Source organism: Somniosus microcephalus, chromosome 18 (assembly GCF_052327205.1).
Source record: "Somniosus microcephalus isolate GS21.2 chromosome 18, FLI_Smic_1.0, whole genome shotgun sequence".
Taxonomy (NCBI): Eukaryota; Metazoa; Chordata; class Chondrichthyes; order Squaliformes; family Somniosidae; genus Somniosus; species Somniosus microcephalus.
In genome coordinates, this window is record NC_141004.1 from 51,196,738 (window position 1) to 51,214,994 (window position 18,257).

The 18,257-nt window shown below is 44.1% G+C and overlaps 1 protein-coding gene across 2 annotated transcripts in view; it reads right to left on the reverse strand.

Moving 5' to 3' along the window:
* The window catches only part of LOC147105267 (protein phosphatase 1 regulatory subunit 12A-like), a 287,064-nt gene extending 269,289 nt beyond the window's left edge, over positions 1-17,775 (reverse strand). Inside the window, exon 1 of one of the 2 annotated variants that reach the window (XM_086011450.1) lies at positions 17,459-17,775. In XM_086011450.1, coding sequence (XP_085867576.1) covers positions 17,459-17,710 — 252 coding nt within the window. In that variant the 5' untranslated portion in view covers positions 17,711-17,775. The remainder of the gene's footprint in view (positions 1-17,458) is intronic. The other variant, XM_086011451.1, reaches the window with a different exon arrangement.
* Between the last annotated feature and the right edge of the window lie 482 nt (positions 17,776-18,257).

Below are 18,257 nucleotides of genomic sequence, written 5' to 3' on the forward strand. Positions count from 1 at the left end.
ACAGATTATCTGAACGGCAATAGATTGGAAAAAGGGGAAGTGCGACAAGACCTGGGTGTCCTTGTGCACCAGTCACTGAAGGTAAGTATGCAGGTGCAGCAGGCGGTTAAGGCGGCAAATGGTCTGTTGGCCTTCATAGCGAGAGGATTCGAGTACAGGAGCAAGGATGTCTTGCTACAGTTGTACAGGGCCTTGGTGAGACCACACCTTGAGTATTGTGTGCAGTTTTGGTCACCTTATCTGAGGAAGGATGTTCTTGCCATGGAGGGAGTGCAGCCAAGATTCACCAGACTGATACCTAGGATGGCAGGAATGACGTATGGAGAGAGATTGGGTCGATTAGGCTTATATTCGCTAGAGTTTAGAAGAATGAGAGGGGATCTCATTGAAACTTATAAAATTCTAACAGGACTAGACAGACTAGATGCAGGAAGGACATTCCCGATGGCGGGGGAGTCCAGAACCAGGGGTCACAGTCTAAGAATAAGGGGTAAGCCATTTAGGACTGAGATGAGGAGGAATTTCTTCACCCAGAGAGTGGTGAACCTGTGGAATTCTCTACCACAGAAGGCAGTTGAGGCCAATTCATTAAATATATTCAAGGAGTTGGATATATTTCTTAAGGCTAAAGGGATCAAGGGATATGGGGAGAAAGCAGGGACAGGGTAATGAATTTGGATGATCAGCCATGATCTCATTAAATGGCGGAACAGGCTCGAGGGGCCGAATGGTCTACTCCTGCTCCTATCTTCTATGTATCTATGTACCCTTCAATTGAGACATTAATCAGAGGCTAACAGAGGTGGATGCTAAATGGCCCGTGGCATTATTCAAAGAGCAGGGTGTGAGGTCAGCTATCACGGCCAATGTTGTTTCCTCAACCATCATCAAAAATAGATTAAATTGGTCAGTTATTTAATTGCTGTTTGTGGGACCTCATTATGTGCAATATGGCTGCTGTGTTCACTTACAAAGCAACAGTGGATGCAGTTCAAGAGCAACGAATGACATCTGAAATGCTTTGGGACATCCCAAGAAATATCAAGCCACATAAATGCAAGCTGTTTCTTTTTATGAATTCCTTTTGAACCATAGGCCACTATCCACTTAAATGCCAAAAAATCCAATTTTGTACAATTAACTTGATTGCTAAACGGCGTAACGATATTACCATCGAGCTACTTCTTTCTTGGCTATTTTCAAATGGAGCTGCTTTGAATCGATAATACAAAGCACCAGTCACAAACCACCATAAGGTCTGACTTTTGCTTTCTCCCCCCACCCTGGTTTTCCAATGCTATGAAAGGCCCGCTAATACTTGTACAAAAATGCAAATGACAAGGCTAAACGACAGAAGAAAAATGTAAACCATTACTAATGACCAGCATTGTCAATTGAACAAAACAGACAATCTGTACATAGAATATGCAGAGAAATGTTATAATGTTGAAGTGTTGTGAAAGCTTTTCAAAAAATCTGATCATTCTGAAATTATAGTATAGACACATCGACTTCTGCTTGTAGATTACAAAAACACATTTCTCAAGTGATCATTTAAGATATACTGAATGGTTCAACAACTTCATTGATCCTAAACTGCCTATACTTTAAAAGACTAAACAACGTCCATTTATATAGCGCATTTAATGTACAAAAATATCCCAAGGCATTTCAGAAGTGTTATCAAAAAAACACCAAACCAAAGGAGCTACTAGATGGAGTGACTAAAAGCTTGATCAAAGGTGGGTTTTAAAAGAGGAGAGGGAGGTGATAAGCCAGAGGGGTTTAGGGAGGCAATGCCAGAGTGAGCCCAAGGTGTCTGAAGTCATGGTCGCCAACAGTGGAGTGAAGGAGGTATGCACACAAGGCCAGAGTGAAAGAACAGATTTTTTTTTTTTTTTTTTTTTTTTTTTTGAGGGGGCGGTATAGGGCTGGTGGAGGTTAGAGAGCTAGGAAGAAGCAAGGCCATGAAAGGGTTTGAACACAATGATCAGAATTTTAAATTGGAGGTGGTGGGGTGACTGGGTGCGAGGACAGATGTGATGATGCATGGGACAGGATATGGGCAGCAGAATTTTTGATGAGCTGAAGCTTACAGAAGGTGGATGTTGGGAACCCGGCCATAAGAGCATTAGAATAGATGGCTCTGGAGAAATGTTCCCTCTAAGCTGCGTGGCCACACAGCAATCAGCAAGGTCCCACGTAGGCTGCTCATCGGTATTTCCATTGTAAATACCACGCGTGCGCAGAAATTTAAAGGGACCATGCATTATAAGAACAGGTCGCACAGAACAAAGCACAACTTACAGGGAACATTGTTCTAGAGGCAACAAAGGCATGATGAGGGTTTCAGCAGCAGATAGACTGAGGTATTGTCTACTGCAGTACATAGCATTTCTTGTGTTCATTTATCAGAACACTTCAAGTGTTTATGGCACAGCCTGCTGGCACTCCCACTGTACATGGCTGCCTTTGACCTCACAAAGGCCTTCGACACTGTCAACCGTGAGGGATTATGGAGTGTCCTCCTCAAATTAGGCTGCCCTCAAAAGTTTGTCACCATCCTCCGCCTGCTTCACGACGACATGCAAGCCGTGATCCTGACCAACGGTTCCACCACAGACCCAATTCACGTACAAACCGGGGTCAAGCAAGGCTGTGTCATAACACCAACGCTCTTCTCAATCTTCCTTGCTGCAATGCTCCATCTCACCCTCAGTAAGCTCCCCACTGGAGTGGAGCTAATTTACAAAACAAACAGGAAACTATTCAACCTCCATCGCCTCCAGTCCAGATCCAAGGTCGTCCCATCCTCTGTCGTCGAATTACAGTATGCAGACGACGCTTGCGTCTGCGCTCACTCGGAGGTCAAACTCCAAACCATCAGCAGCACCTTCACCGAAACGTACGAGAGCATGGGCCTTACACTAAACATCCGTAAGACAAAGGTCCTCTACCAACCTGTCCCCGCCACACAGTACTGCCCCCCCGATTATCAAAATCCATGACAAGGCCTTGGACAACGTGGACCACTTTCCATACCTCGTGAGCCTACTGTCAACAAGGGCAGACGTCGACGACGAAGTCCAACACCGCCTTCAGTGTGCCAGTGCAGCCTTCGGTCGCCTGAGGAAGTGTGTGTTTGAAGACCAGGACTTCAAACCTGGCACTAAGTTCATGGTCTGCAGAGCAGCAGTGATACCCGCCCTGCTGTATGCCTCAGAGACATGGACCATGTACAGCAGGAACCTCAAAGCACTGGAGGTACCACCAATGCTGCCTCCGCAAGATCCTGCAAATCCATTGGCAGGATAGGCGCACCAACGTCAGTGTTCTTGCTCAGGCTAACATCCCCAGCATCGAAGCTTTGACCACGCTTAATCAGCTCCGATGGACGGGTCACATTGTCTGCATGCCCGATACAAGACTCCCAAAACAAGCGCTCTACTCGGAGCTCCAGCACGGCAAGAGCGCCCCAGGTGGGCAGAGGAAACGCTTCAAGGACACCCTCAAAGTCACCTTGAAAAAGTGTAACATCCCCACCGACACCTGGGAATCCCTGGCCCAAGACTGCACAAAGTGGGGAAAAGCATCTGGGAAGGCGCCGAACATCCAGTCTCTTCGCCAGGAGCAAGCGGAAGCCAAGCGCAGGCAGCGCACATCAACCCAAGCACCCCAACCACCCGCCCCTTCAACCACCGTCTGCCCCACCTGTGACAGAGGCTGTAGGTCCCGCATCGGACTCATCAGTCACCTGCGAACTCATTTTTAATGTGGAAGCAAGTCATCCTCGGTTCCGAGGGACTGCCTAAGAAGACGCCCTCCCTCCGCATCTCTACATTGCCACCTCATTTTGGACCATGCTGCTGCACCCTCCTGACCCTCTTTCTTTCCATCTCTGTACCTCACCGCAGCCAGGAATCCACTCAATATTCATCAACATGTAAAGCACTCAGATGACTCTTTGTACATAGAACTGCAAGTTACTACTCTTCCCATCAAGAACTGCAGTGAAACCTGTAAATTAGGAACACCTAAGGGACCAGAATGGTCATTCTAAACTAGATGAGCCAAATATCCTGGGATTGGCTGTATCTCCTGCAGTGTTCCTTCTTTTTCTTGCCCTCACCTGCGATCGGGCCTAATTCTGGAGCTCTGCCAGCAGGATGTGATTTCAGTTTATTTTCTATTTGTTGGTTTTCCCAGGTCTTTGCCATCGCATGGTCCTACTCCATTGAGGGAGATGTGTCCTGATCCTGGGATCTGCTACGTTGGCTGCCTCCACAGGGTGAGTGTGCCTGGTAGATCCCAGCAAATTTAGATGGGGGGGGCGGGGTGGAGAGTAATGTCCTGCAGACCCCTGTCTGGGGCCCCCTCCCTCCATATGCTGCAGCAGCTAATCTTTGAAGTGCTGGAAGGTATGTAGGAGGCCGTTAGTAGCTCATCAGTACCTGACGTGCTGATGCAGTAGGGTTGCCAACTCTGGTTGGAGGCATTCCTGGAGGTTTGTTCTGGCCACGCATTTGACCATGTGATGACAGATCACAGGATATCAGATCACACAACATCTACAAATCTTATTGGATTTGCCTTGGGTCCCCTGTAGTTGAGAATCTTTATTTGTGGTTTCATGCCAACAACTGGTATGAGAAGTTCCAAGAACCAGGAAGATACCCGCGAGCAGGCGAAGAGGGGAAACCGAGGGTGAGGAAAAGAGAAACTGTTCTCTCCATCGCTCCCCACACCAGAGCCCCCAGTCTACCTCTCTCCTCCAAACTCCCATTCCCCCCTCCACGAGGCCCCATTCCCCAGCTCTCCCCCCACCCCCAAGTCCCCATTCTGCCTCCCCCACAGAGCCTCCATTCCCCACTCTGAGCCCCCACCTCTCCAAGATGCTTGAGCCCCCTCCCCTCCCTCCGCCATTTCACGTGGGCGCATGGAAGTGGGAAATTTAAATCGCTCATCTCCCGGGCTGCTGCAGGCAGCACTCGTGATAGGAACCCCCAATTCTAGGAAACTATGGAGGGAGATGTGATGCTGCACAGTGCAGTTCCCGGCTTTTGTGGAATGGGGATGACTTTACCCAGCATCTATAGCAGCAGAGAAACCACTTTATTCCTGAGATAGAGCCGTGCAAGCATTCGATCCCAGAGATAGAGCGATTTCTACGCCGCTATGGATGCTGGGTAAAGATATCTCCATTCCACAAAAGCAGTTTCTTTCACCCGCTGCTGCCTTGCACTTACCTGCATGTCCCGGGTTTTAAATTGTAAACGGACTTGGTGCATTGAAGGCTGACCGTAGTCCGTAATTTGCGAGTGTCCATGGTTTCAAGGTGCGGCTTGTATCTATTACAATGTAATTTATTTGGGACTGTCAATAAGTGTGCGTTTTTTGCACGTCATTTTTTTAGGGCTGCCTGTCGGCACAGGTTTCACTTTACACCAGTGATTCATTCATTGATATATATGCAAATCGAAACTGTGATTAAGTGGGTGTGTCAAATTATTAGAATGTCGAGTTACAAGTTTCTAGAACAGAATTTTTTTTGCCACTATTGTGCATAGGTACCAAACCCCAAAAGTCAATTATTAGTAAATGACCACTTTGGTGAGTAACATTTTTGAGGTAAGAAACAACTTTACAAACTTGAACACCAAGTTTAATAAACCAGTTACTATATTGGCCCAGAAATTCGGGTCTCCACGGGTGAGTACGCACGAGGTACTCACCCGTAAGCCCAATGGAAGTGCCGGTTTCCTGCATGCACGGGAAACCGGCACTTCCGTTCCCCTGAACGAAGGGGTTCAGAGTTCAAGCGCGTGCGCATCGAACTTCGAGTTTTTTTTTTTGTTTTTGTTTTTTTTTTTAAAAACAGGTTTTCCCGGGAGGGTAAGTCTGCAGAAGTTACACATATAAAAAGCAGGCGTAAGGCCTGCTTTTTGCAAGGTAAGTGGTGAATTAATTAAAATTAAAACATTTTTTCCACAGGTTTATTATTTTTAAATACTTTAAAGCAAGGTAAGTTTATTTTTAACGCCGTTAGAAAATAAAATTATTTTTTTCAAAAATTTAAATTATTGTTTATAAGTTATTTCATGTAATTTATAGTTTATTTAAAAAATGTGATTTTTAAAAAATTTATTTGAAGATTTAATGCTGTTTTGGGGCCGTAGTATTTATAAGTTTTGACAGCTCTTCCTATCAAACTTATGAATGGAGCATTCCCTGCTCCGATTGGCTCCCCATGGCCCACGTGATCCCAGGGGACGCATCGAAGTAACTGTGCCCCTGGGATACGCAAGGACTGCACGCCGGCAGCTGGAGCAGGCCCAGGATCGGAATTCCACGGGGGCCCACAGCTCAACGGCCGGCGTGCAAGTTAAGTGCAGGTCGGGGGCTTGCACCCGCGGGAAGCCCCCGACCCGAATTTCTGGGCCAATGTATTGCAGCCCTAGGTTTTCTACAGATTAGGCCCTCATGCAGTTTTAAATGTATATAATGTATGGGATTTCAGCATAAAATATTTTACTGCACATCTTGCAATAGCTGCAAAAACACCCAAATTCATTACCAATTTTTATCAATGTATGCAATAACTCTACCAATGTATTTCAAATATCAACACAACTGCTTTTAAAAGCTGTGTATTTGCAGCATATTCCTTTTAGCTCTATTACAAATTTTATTCATGCTGTAGTACTTGCTTGATTAGCTTTAATGTATGCATAGAAGAACTTGCACCTTCTATTTTTTTTAAACCAAGGAAAAAATAGTGGACTTGAAGGTGTTGGTTATCTTTGTACAGTCTCTATAAAAACTGGAAAGAAAATTGTGTGAAGCTGTAGATCACATTCAAACAGCACAGCTTACATTTCTATGGTATTCCTCTCATACTGCGAACGAGCAATCTTAGTAAAGATTCAACACTTATTTTGCAGTCCATCACAGAACTTCATGTTTGGTAATTTGTCACCTTGGTGGCAAGGAACTGCACCCATCCCCACAGGCTCAATTTGCAGTATGTAAATAATACCTTCACTGAAAGAGTACACCTTCAAAAAAATGCAATCCAGCTTTCATTCATTACCTTTCAGACACCATGGATAATTTTGCCTAGCCAATACATACCTGCCAAAGTCCATTACTCTGTTCACAAAGTATCTCCAAATGAGGAGGCCTAGTTGCAAATGCCCTGCAATGTTACCAGATTTCCTAATTAGGTGTTGGACTGTTGCAGAAACCAAGAATCTTCTGTACTAATACTCAATTTCTAGAGCACTTTATAAAAGATCAGGGCATTTTGCTGGATTAACTGGCCCTATGTCAAGCTGTCTTCCCAGAAAGGAACTGGTTGACCTTCCATCAGAGGGCAGAAGGAATGGAAATTCAGCCAATCTTTTTATTGCCCACAGTATCTCGACAAGACAACGCATTTCACTGAAATTAATCTCAAGGCAGGTGATATTTATTACAATCAGACAAATGGCAGAATACCGAGTTCCCTCAACCACACAAATGAAAATATCTACATGAACAGGTGAGATGCAAGATTTGGTTGAGCATTGTTTTATTGAGTTTAGTTGCATAAACTCCAGAAAATAAAATAAGACCCTCCCTGATTGAGATACTGTGATTCTGCAGCATGGTAAGAATGCCCAGAAGTTATTCCTCTGAAACTATTTGGATCACCCATGAAGGCTGTGCCCCAAGAAAGCCCCATCAGGGATTTTCCAAGTTTATTTTGAATTCCTGTGAGGTCCCTTTGGCTCACCACTTGAACGCCCCTTCTCACTCTGATCTCTCCATCTTTGGTCTTCAACACTATCCCAACAAAGCTTATCACATGCTTCAGGAATAATATCTTTCTGATAAGCACTCTTCGGCTCCCTGGTCTGAATACTTTGGCCGCGATTTTGCCGGTGGGTCAGCTGTTAAATTCAAAATGATCCCGCCTCCATGTGAGTTTCAAGAGTGTTGGGTCTGCAATCTCAGAACAGACCCACCACCAAGCGGCGGGCGAGGGATTTAAGGCACTTAATTCCTTGTTAAGTGCTTGTCAATTGCTATTTGGACAGCCTTTTCCTATTTTCCTGCATTTTAAACAGGTTTTGCGACGTTTGGAGATCACGTCAGGTAAGTACATCAGGAGTAGCAGTGAGCTGCATATTTAACAGCTGCAGTATAAAGGTTGAACTCTCACATCTGTTCACTTTCAAATGTCAGAGGTGTCAGATTTCAGGATTTTGAAGACACATTTTTTCTGTCTGGAGGCTGTAAGTGTGTGGTGTTAACTCTCTATCCACTGTCACCTCCTTGGAGCAAGCCCTCACCATCAGCCCTAACATCAACATCAGGCATACCAACATCACCAATAACAACACCAACCTTCTGCATAATCACCTGATGCTGCACAGGACACAGGGCATCAGCACCCGACCACATTGCTGTCCTGGAGGCCAGCGATGGCATCACCATGGCCAGATTTACTTCACTTGACGCTGTACACTCTGGCTGCCACATGATGCGCCAGGTTGGCACCAGCCCACACCAACACCATAAAGCATCCCTACAATGCCCAAGCCATTCCTTCCACACTCATCGTCATGGCGGGGCATACCGCTATGTCTCACCATTCACTGCAACTCACTAAGCCACTTTCAAAGGTGCACACAAATCTGTCCAAGAATGCAAAGTGTCAAAATTAAGGTTTCAATGTTTGACACCACATTAACAGAAACTTTACATGAACATTGCATAAAACACCCAAGTGGCTACCCTTGTGTGTTGTTAGTTGGTATGATCGCACTAGGATGAGGGCGAGTGTGAGGGGTGGCTAGTGAGATGGCGAAGCGATAATATAGATAAAGAGGGATGGGTGGAGGTGCCAGGTAAGTTGGTGAACGTAAGAAATAGCAGGAGTAGGCCAATCGGCCCCTCGAGCCTGCTCCACCATTCAATAAGATCATGGCTGATCTGATCCTAACCTCAAATCTTCTATCACTCTCCATCCCACCCGAACCCATGTGATCTCCCGGGAGAGGCGAAAAACCAGATATAAAACCCAATGGCCAATTTGGGAGAAAAAATCTGGGAAATTCCTCTCCAACCCATCTAGGCGATTGAAACTCGTCCAGGAGTTCACTCTGTCCCTATATTTTCTACAGTATTTACCTTCTGTAAAGGCGATCTCCACCCCAGCCAGGAACAGGAATAAAACCATCTCCTGAAATCTAACAGAATTAGAACACAAGAAGTAGGAGCAGAACCAGGCTACACGGCCCCTGGGCCCGCTCCACTACCCACAGGGCCATGACCATTCCGAACCTAGACTCATGTCCAATTTCCTGCCCGCTCCCCGCAACCCTTAATTCCCTTTACTTCTAGGAAACTATCTATTTCTGTTTTAAATTTATTTAATGATGTAGCTTCCACAGCTTTCTGGGGCAGCAAATTCCACAAACCTACCACCCTCTGAGTGAAGAAGTTTCTCCTCATCTCAGTTTTGAAAGAGCAGCCCCTTATTCTAAGATTATGCCCCCTAGTTCTAGTTTCACCCATCATTGGGAACATCCTCACCGCATCCACCCGATCAAGCCCCTTCACAATCTTAAATGTTTCAATAAGATCGCCTCTCATTCTTCTGAACTCCAATGAGTAGAGTCCCAATCTACTCAACCTCTCCTCATATGTCCACCCCCTCATCCCCAGGATTAACCGAGTGAACCTTCTTTGTACTGACTTGAGAGCAAGTATGTCTTTTCTTAAGTATGGACACCAAAACCGTATGCAGTATTCCAGGTGCGGTCTCACCAATACCTTGTATAACTGCAGCAATACCTCCCTGTTTTTATATTCTATCCCCCTAGCAATAAAAGCCAACATTCCACTGGCCTTCTTGATCACTTGCTGCACCTGCATACTAACTTTTTGAGTTTCGTGCACCAGGACCCCCAGATCCCTTTGTACTACAGTACTTTCCAGTTTCTTGCCATTAAGATAATAACTTGCTCTATGATGTGAGTAAGGATGTGCAGGAGTAGTGTATGGAAGGCAGAGTGATGGGTATGTGATGAGTGGCACAGCAGGATGAGGTTGAGTGTGGCTTTGCAGTAACGTTTCATGATCTACTGAGATCATTGAAAGGTTTGCGCCACTGCAGCCAGGGACCCCTGATGACATCCCTGCTTTTGCCCTCCTGTGCAATGTGCAACCAGGCTGTGTTGGTGTCCTGGGGAGATCTCTTCTGCCCTTGGAAGGGTAGAGAACCTCCCAGCGTGCTGTGACTCCCTCCATAAGCATGTGTAGTGCCTGTAGCATCTCAATACTGCAGAATACTGACAGCACAACTGCCAAAATCAATGTGGCCATGGTCTCTTTAAGGAAACTGGCTGATGACGCATCATCAAATGGCGTCATCAAACCTGCTTATTAATTGGCTGGGAACCCCGCAGGGCAGACAAGAGAGCGGCTGCAGACGAGAGTGGAACCGGAACCTGCCAACCAGCTCCCTCCCACCACCGCAGGGGAAATCCTGCCTTTTGTGTGGGCCTTTCAGCACCCAGTAATTGGCACCTTCTTTTGTCGCTGCATCACCTCACTAATGGTCTTTTATAGTATCTAGCAGTTTTGTATTAAGCAATGTACAGGTCATTGAACTCATTTCCTCCCTCTCTACAATTAATGTATTTGTTGGTTCCCTCCCCCCCCCCCTTTTCTATTTTCCCCAATCTTACTAAATGTCTCTTTAACTCTCAAATTCTAACGAAGAGTTACAAACCAAACGTGCCTTTTATCTTTACAGATGCTGAACAACCAGCTGTACCAACAGCATTTTCTGTTTTTATTTCATATTTCCAGTTTGAAAAAAAAAAAAAAAAAATTTTACTTAGAAGATCTGGAGGCTGAACAGGATGACTCAAATGAGCCATCCACATATGGGTAGATTTACAATCTCTGGAACAGGTGTACCTGTGCCAATCACCTGATATTTGGATGGCATATGGCCAAGTTAAAAATCTGCTGGCACTGTGCCTAAAAATTCTCATCCAGCCCCTTGAGGCTTATGGATTCATAGTAGCTTGTTACACCTTATATAATTGTACTTCATAAAAAACTGGCTCTATTCAAAACTGAATTTGTAGTGGCTCAAAAAATTAGAGACGAATGCTCAAAAAGAGTTTGCTTACAATTAAGGCTGTAATTATGTACCAAAAAACAAGATACTATTTATGCAATTATTCCCACAAAAAGTTTTGGTTTGCTGTTCATTGGATTATAAGTTTTATGCTTCATGGGCTGGGGTGCTTGGAGCCAATACAGCTGCTGTCTGATCTTTTGTCCCCACTTAATCCTGCAGAAATAGCCTTGCAGTTGGGGGAAGCAGCTGAATTTATTTTTGAGTCACAGTCTATCAGCCAGAAGTAGAACATTTGACAGGGTCGGCTCTATAACCTCTCCCGGAGGCTCTGTTGCTTGCTTGATAGCACACATCCTTGAAGCAAGCGTACCTGTAGTTGCATTGACACAGAATAGGTACAATGTTGTCTCTCCCTCACCCCTAGCAGCATTATGCACAAACCCCCTTCCCACTTAGAAAACTGGCTTGTGCTGTGGTCTGATAATTTATCAAGCACACAACCAATGGTGACCCCAAGAAATCCATCACCTTACACACAAAAAAGCTGCAGTATGGCACTAATATACACGGATCATGCAGCTGAATCATATACACAGCAACTTATCACTAGAAGAATAAAGTTCAACTCCAACAAACATTGAAGATCAAAATCAAGTGCCGACCTAAGCCATTGCGCCAGTGATCTACCTGGACACGGAAAGGTTGCTCCGTCAAGGTGTTGCAGTATCTCTGTACACTAAACCTACGATTTCAATTAGCAAAGCATTCTGGCCAATGTCATCCCATAATAATACCAATGCTTGTTATTTTTGACTGCAATTAAGCTAACAATTTGGAGATCAGGTATATATTTGGAGAGCAAGCATGAGAATCTGGTTTCACTCACTCGTAATTATATCAAATTTTCACAGGACTACGTTCCCTAGAGGGCTGTGGATGTTCAGTCATTGAGTATATTCAAGACAGAGATCGATAAATTTTTGGATACTAAGGGAATGCAGGGATATGGGGATAGCGCAGGAAAGTGAAGTTGAGGTAGAAGATCAGCCATGATTTTATTGAATGGTGGAGCAGGTTCGAAGGGCCGAATGGCCTACTCCTGCTCCTATTATGCACTTATTTTTTCCGAGACCTTTATTGGAATTATGAATACAAGTCACATAATGTGGTGTTTTGGGTCTGTCAGATTGCAGGAAATTTCAGTAAATGTCTCTATAAAAGGTAGGCATAATGAGAAATTTGATGTAAAGTTTCAAATCAGAGCTCAGAAGTTACCAAACTGAGACACTCTGGAGCCATAGATTGAAATGCACTGAAAACAGACATCAAGTGCTAGACAGTCATTGGAAGAAGGCAGCACTTGATGTATTTATGAATATCTCTTCAAAGGACATACATCATAGAATTATTTTTCTCCCTCTCCCCAAATTGGAAAATAGATTTAAGTTAATAAACCTGACAGATGTGATCACACAGCTTAAGAATTAGTTTCATGCAAAGGCACTTTTAAAAAATGCATTATGAGCATTTTATGTAATTAAGAGATTAGGTTGAAGACTTGGAGTGCACCATGACGCCGCTAACATACTTTAAACTATTCCAGTTGTTACTGAGCACGTCCACGAGACAAATATTGGATTTTATCAGATCAAAAACTTTTTTTCCCTCATACTTTTGCAAGAGAATCTGCTGAAGGCTAGCGGCGACAGTTTTACCCATGACAATACTGTCAATGGTATATTAGTGACATGTAGTATGAGAAATTATTTCATATGTATATTTAAACTGCAAAATGCACCCAGTACAGTTACACTATCAATTCTGTTATTAACTTGGGTTACACCTCAAGCATTCAGCTCCGGAACACGAGGCTGAGGTAGCTTGAACTGATGAATTAAGAGCATTACCCAAGTATCATCGTGACACAATGAAGCTTGACACACTACTCCTACAGCATATTGTTACCAAATATACAACACAAGCCTGACAGTGCATTATTATGCAAAGTAGAAGTTTATTAATCTTAGGAAATAATTTATCATTGTCTCAATGAAAAGCATCCTTTCCCAAATGACTACTTCCTCAACCTTACAGCTATTAAAAAGTTGCTTTATTAAACCAAATCATGAAATAGCTTGGCAGAATCACATTAAAAAGTTAAGTGGCTTCACACTAGAAATTGAAGGAGACAGTACAAATTGACTCAAATAGATAGCACAGTATAAGGTTTCGAATAAAAATCTAATTTCCTCATCTGAACTGAGCTTTACAGCTAAAACGCCACAAGCAACCTAGTTTTAACCTACTATGACATAACAACTTGGCTATAAATATGACTGATCATTCAATGCACTTCTAGTCTGTGCAATACAGTACAATGAAACTCAAACCAAAAGCATTACCCAATAATGCAATATATTTTACCAGCAGAAAATGGATGGGGCGGGGGCGAAGAGAAGGAAGTGCAGGATGTGTAGTCACTACACAATTACTCTTATTTTGTTTGGATAACAACTTTGTTTGGATAAAATACAATTTCATCTCTAGTCTCACAATTGTACTACTCTCCCAATGGTCTGAATAATTTTTCCAAAAACTGCCAATGAATAGACTTTAAATGCTTACACTTTAAAGTCTAAATAAAATCAGCTTGTGTTCATCCAGAAGTACAATTAATCCTGCCAAGTGTCCAACTATACTTAAAGCACTTCCAAAACAAATATGCACTCCAAAATCATTTAAGAACCATTTTCATACATCTGAAACATATAGCAAGATCAGCTACACAAATAAAAGTTGCTAGCATTAGCAGATGGCCATTTTGTTCCAATACAGCAATACTAGCAGTTTAATACTGTACTGCCAAAAGCACTTCACTGACACTTGGGTTATTCCACAAGTGCACATTACACTTGTCGGCAACGTTCAGCAATGGTTTACATAAAGTACCTGGAGGCCTTTCATAGCATAACATAAGAAATAGGAGCAGGAGTTGGCCATTCGACCCTTCGAAGTTGGTCTGCCATTCAATAAGATCATGGCTGATCTTCTACCTCAACTCCACCTTCCCGCACTATTCCCATATCCCTTAATTCCCCATGTATCCAAAAGTCTATCGATCTCGTCTTGAATATACTCAACGACTGAGCATCCACAACTCTCCAAGGTAGAGAACTCCAAAGATTCACCACCCTTTGAGTGAAGAAATTTCTCCTCATCTCCGTCCTAAATGGCCGACCCCTTATTCTGAGACTGTGACCCCTGGTTCTAGATTCCCCAGTCAGGGGAAACATCCTCCCTGTATCGACCCTGTCAAGCCCTGTAAGAATTTTATATGTTCAATGAGATCGCCTCTCATTCTTCTAAACTCTAGGGAATATAGGCCTGGTCTCCTCAATCTCTCCTCATAAGACAACCCCCCATCCCAAGAATCAGTCTGGTGAACATTCATTGCACTTCCTCGAAGGCAAGTACATCCTTCCTTAGGTAAGGAGACCAAAACTGTACATTGTATTCCAGGTGGGGTCTCACCAGGGACCTATATAATTGCAGTAAGACTTCTTTACTCTTATACTCCAATCCTTTTGCAATAAAGGTTAACATAGCATTTGCTTTCCAAATTGCTTGCTGTATCTGCATGTTAACTTTCAGTGATTCATGTACAAGGACACCCAAGGAAAACAATAGCTTCACTAATTCAATAAACTGGATTGCTGCTGTCACGCAGCCTACTACAACTTAATTCAATGTTTGTAGAAAATTCAAAGGAGAAATTAAGTTTTTTTTTTTTACAAACACGCATATGCACTCCATACGCAATTGAAAGTTTAAGCGGTAGACTTGGTAAAATTTATATACAGAAAACTCTCTTGTGGTATTTTTTACATAATCAAGGGCAAAGACAAAAATGCATGAAACGGTTTTCACACATTTAATGTCACAGAACCCTAAATATGAAACACACAAGGTTAACTCTTTCAATCAGCAATGCGTGTGCAGTATTGCCTTTCCCCAGTGCCTGAGCGAAGAGGAAGTTATCAGCTGGTCTTAGTTGTTCACTCTACTCACCAGCATACTCCTAAAAAGATTGACCTGCATATATATATATATATATATAATATTCCCCTTCTGTATCAGAATTCAGTACAAATCCACTGACAATCCAACAAAAATATTCATGAATAAATGTAAAAGTTGACTCCTTGAAGGATTCATATTTTTGATTCGTCCACAACCTATCCTTTGACTTGGTTTTGTGATGAGCAAACTGTCAATTTCCATATTAAAGTCCTTGAAAACATAATCTAATCATCTACTGTAAATTGTTGCAAGTTCAAGTACCAAGATAGTGTGCTGGTAATCAGAGCACGTTAACTGTACCAGCAGCTAGTTACTGTAACAGATGATAACTTCCTCTTGACGCAGCAAAAGAAAAGCAGAATACCAGCAACTACATACACAGCTGATAAGAACCAAGATAGCTTTGTGTATTAATTTTGTAACAAAAATATAGAGCTTGCATGCCACATAAATACAAACAAACAAATTGTGGATGATAACAACCTGCATGTTAGTATTTAAAGGAATCGGGCGATAAGTCATTACAGTGTAGTGAAGTGCATCACCAGAATCTCCCCGCACACCCTCAATACATAATTAGGCTGTGATTTTTGCATTGCAAAGTTCTTACGTTGGAGCGCCTATCTTCCATTAGCACAAGCTATTTTCCCTTAAGGTCACCAATTGCCATTACAGCTGCTAAGTTTATCAGTTGGCTTCAAGCGATGTGACACAGTTTTCAAAGAGATAGCTATGACCGTTGCAGGACAGAAATACCATCAATTAACAGCATGGCACTTTTTCCCGGAACTGCTTTACTGATCTATAAAACTCCATTAGAGTACTACTCGGCTACAACCAATACCTGGGAAACTAACATGATAAAATGTAGTCAGCAGCAGTTAAAGGTCTGCTACCCATAAGCACAGAACAGGGTATATGTAACAAATTGTTGCATCTTCTAGAACAAGGTGAAACAAATTATACAGTTGAGTAAAACAATCTATTGCACCTTGACTACAGTAGAAACTGTAGCTGTATTTCTCCATCAAGAAACAAAATATAACTTTAAAGCAACAGTGGGTCAATCACCCTGTCCCTGTTGGGAAACAACTTTTTTTCTGCCTTGTGTCGCCTATGCCCTAAGTTCTGGAATTCCCTGCCTAAACCTCTCCGTCCTCCTTTAAGACGCTCCATAAAACCTACCTCTTTGACCAAGCTTTTGGTCACCTGCCCTAATTTCTCCTTATGTCGCTCGTGTCAATTTGTTTTGTCTCATAATACTCCTGAGGCACCTTGGGACGTTTTACTACGTTAAAGACGCTATATAATTGCATGTAGTTGTTGTTGCCAAGTGCTAGCTTTTTAAGTACAGAAATTCGATTAAAAACAATTTGAGCACATTAGTTAAATCTACATACTATGCTGTGTATCCAAATTAGTACAGAAATGCAAAAGGGCTCACTCTCTCAAGGGTGGGAAAACATTTTTGAATCACAAATTTGTTTTCTGGACACATCGAAACCGACATTTGGCAAAGTAAATTCATATCCAAATCAACATGTATGTCATTTTTAAATAGACAACGGACTGTAAAACAGGGCAGCTGCTAACTGCAGTTTTAACACTTTAAAGTATTGCAAAGCCTAATAACGCAGAGATGTGTTTCCTGGTACCAGGTACTGCGCTATATGTAGCAACCGTCCACAGATGTCCTTCCTATCTCGAGTGCGTTTTTGCTGCAGGACCGGGGTGTCTTTTCTCGTTACTTTTGCCAATCAACTCACAGAAGGAGGAGACGGTGGTGGTGGGGGGGAATGCGCGCAAGTCAGATATAGGTGAATGAAACGGAGAGAAAACAAATGTAAAACTCGTGCGCCAAAACACAAAACATCAATTGCAGTGCTTTTAAAGTGAAGGAGGACAGAAGGACAAAACCCCTCCCCAGGTCCTGCAGCAAAGAATGCACTCGCGGGGAGGGGAGTCCAGGACAACAACACACACGAGTGCGGTACCTGCTGCACCGGGAATGCAAACAAACGCCCTCTCGCTGCACCGGTAATGGCAGAGCTCCCCGAGTAAAATCTAACTGATGGATCAATGGGAGCTCCTGTTGCATCCACTGCCTGCTACTGCGATACAGGCAGTGATGAAGCCGGGGGTAGCTGGAGGTGGCGGTGCTAAAAGCCGGTGTCGGTGGGAATGGGGATGGTGTGGTGCAGGGCCCGGCCTCTCCTCCCTCTCCCCGCCCCGCAGTACCTGGTGCAGCGCCGTCAGCCCGTCCACATTGGCGTAGTTGATGTCAGCCCCGCGGTCCAGCAGCCGCTTCACCTCCTCGGTGTCGCCGCTCGAGCAGGCGGCCAGGAAGACGGCGCCGTCGTCGAACTTGACCCGCGTCTTCTTCTTCTTGAAGACGGGCGACTCCAGGTCGGTCTCGGAGCCCAGCCAGCGCTTCAGCTGCTCGCCCCGCCGGTGCTTGGCGTTATCCGCCCGCTTCCGATCATCCGCCATCTTCCCGCCGCGCTCGCTCGCTTGCCCAACGACAACAGTCCCCTCCCCCCAGGCCGCTCGCGCCGCCGCCGGTCCGACTAACTCCACACGCTGCGCCCGCCCCCGCTCCGCGCTCATTGGACGGCGGCCTCCCGCGCTGAACCAATAGCCGCGGACTCTACCGCCCTCCTCGGCCGACCATTGGGCGAACGCGCCCGTCGATCAAAAGACCTTCCCTTTTCTCTCAGCCATCAGGTTAGGCTGCGTCACTTTGCATTGGTTAAAACTCGCGCGCGAGAAGTTGGGCGCCAGCCGCAGCGCCACCGAGTGAGAGGACGACTGAGGCCGCAAGTCGCAGGTGTGCAGTGGAAGGTTTATCCATCATGTGTGTAGCAGCCACTGCTGTAAACAAACCTGTTCATTTGTTTATCATCTGCAGTTTATTTTAATTCTTAAAAGTCTAATCTAATGCACCACAAGTTGACTGTGTTTTCACTTCTGAATTGGCACTTCTGTCGATATAACTTCTGATGATATAATTGATCTTCCACCATTTTACTGTAGTTAT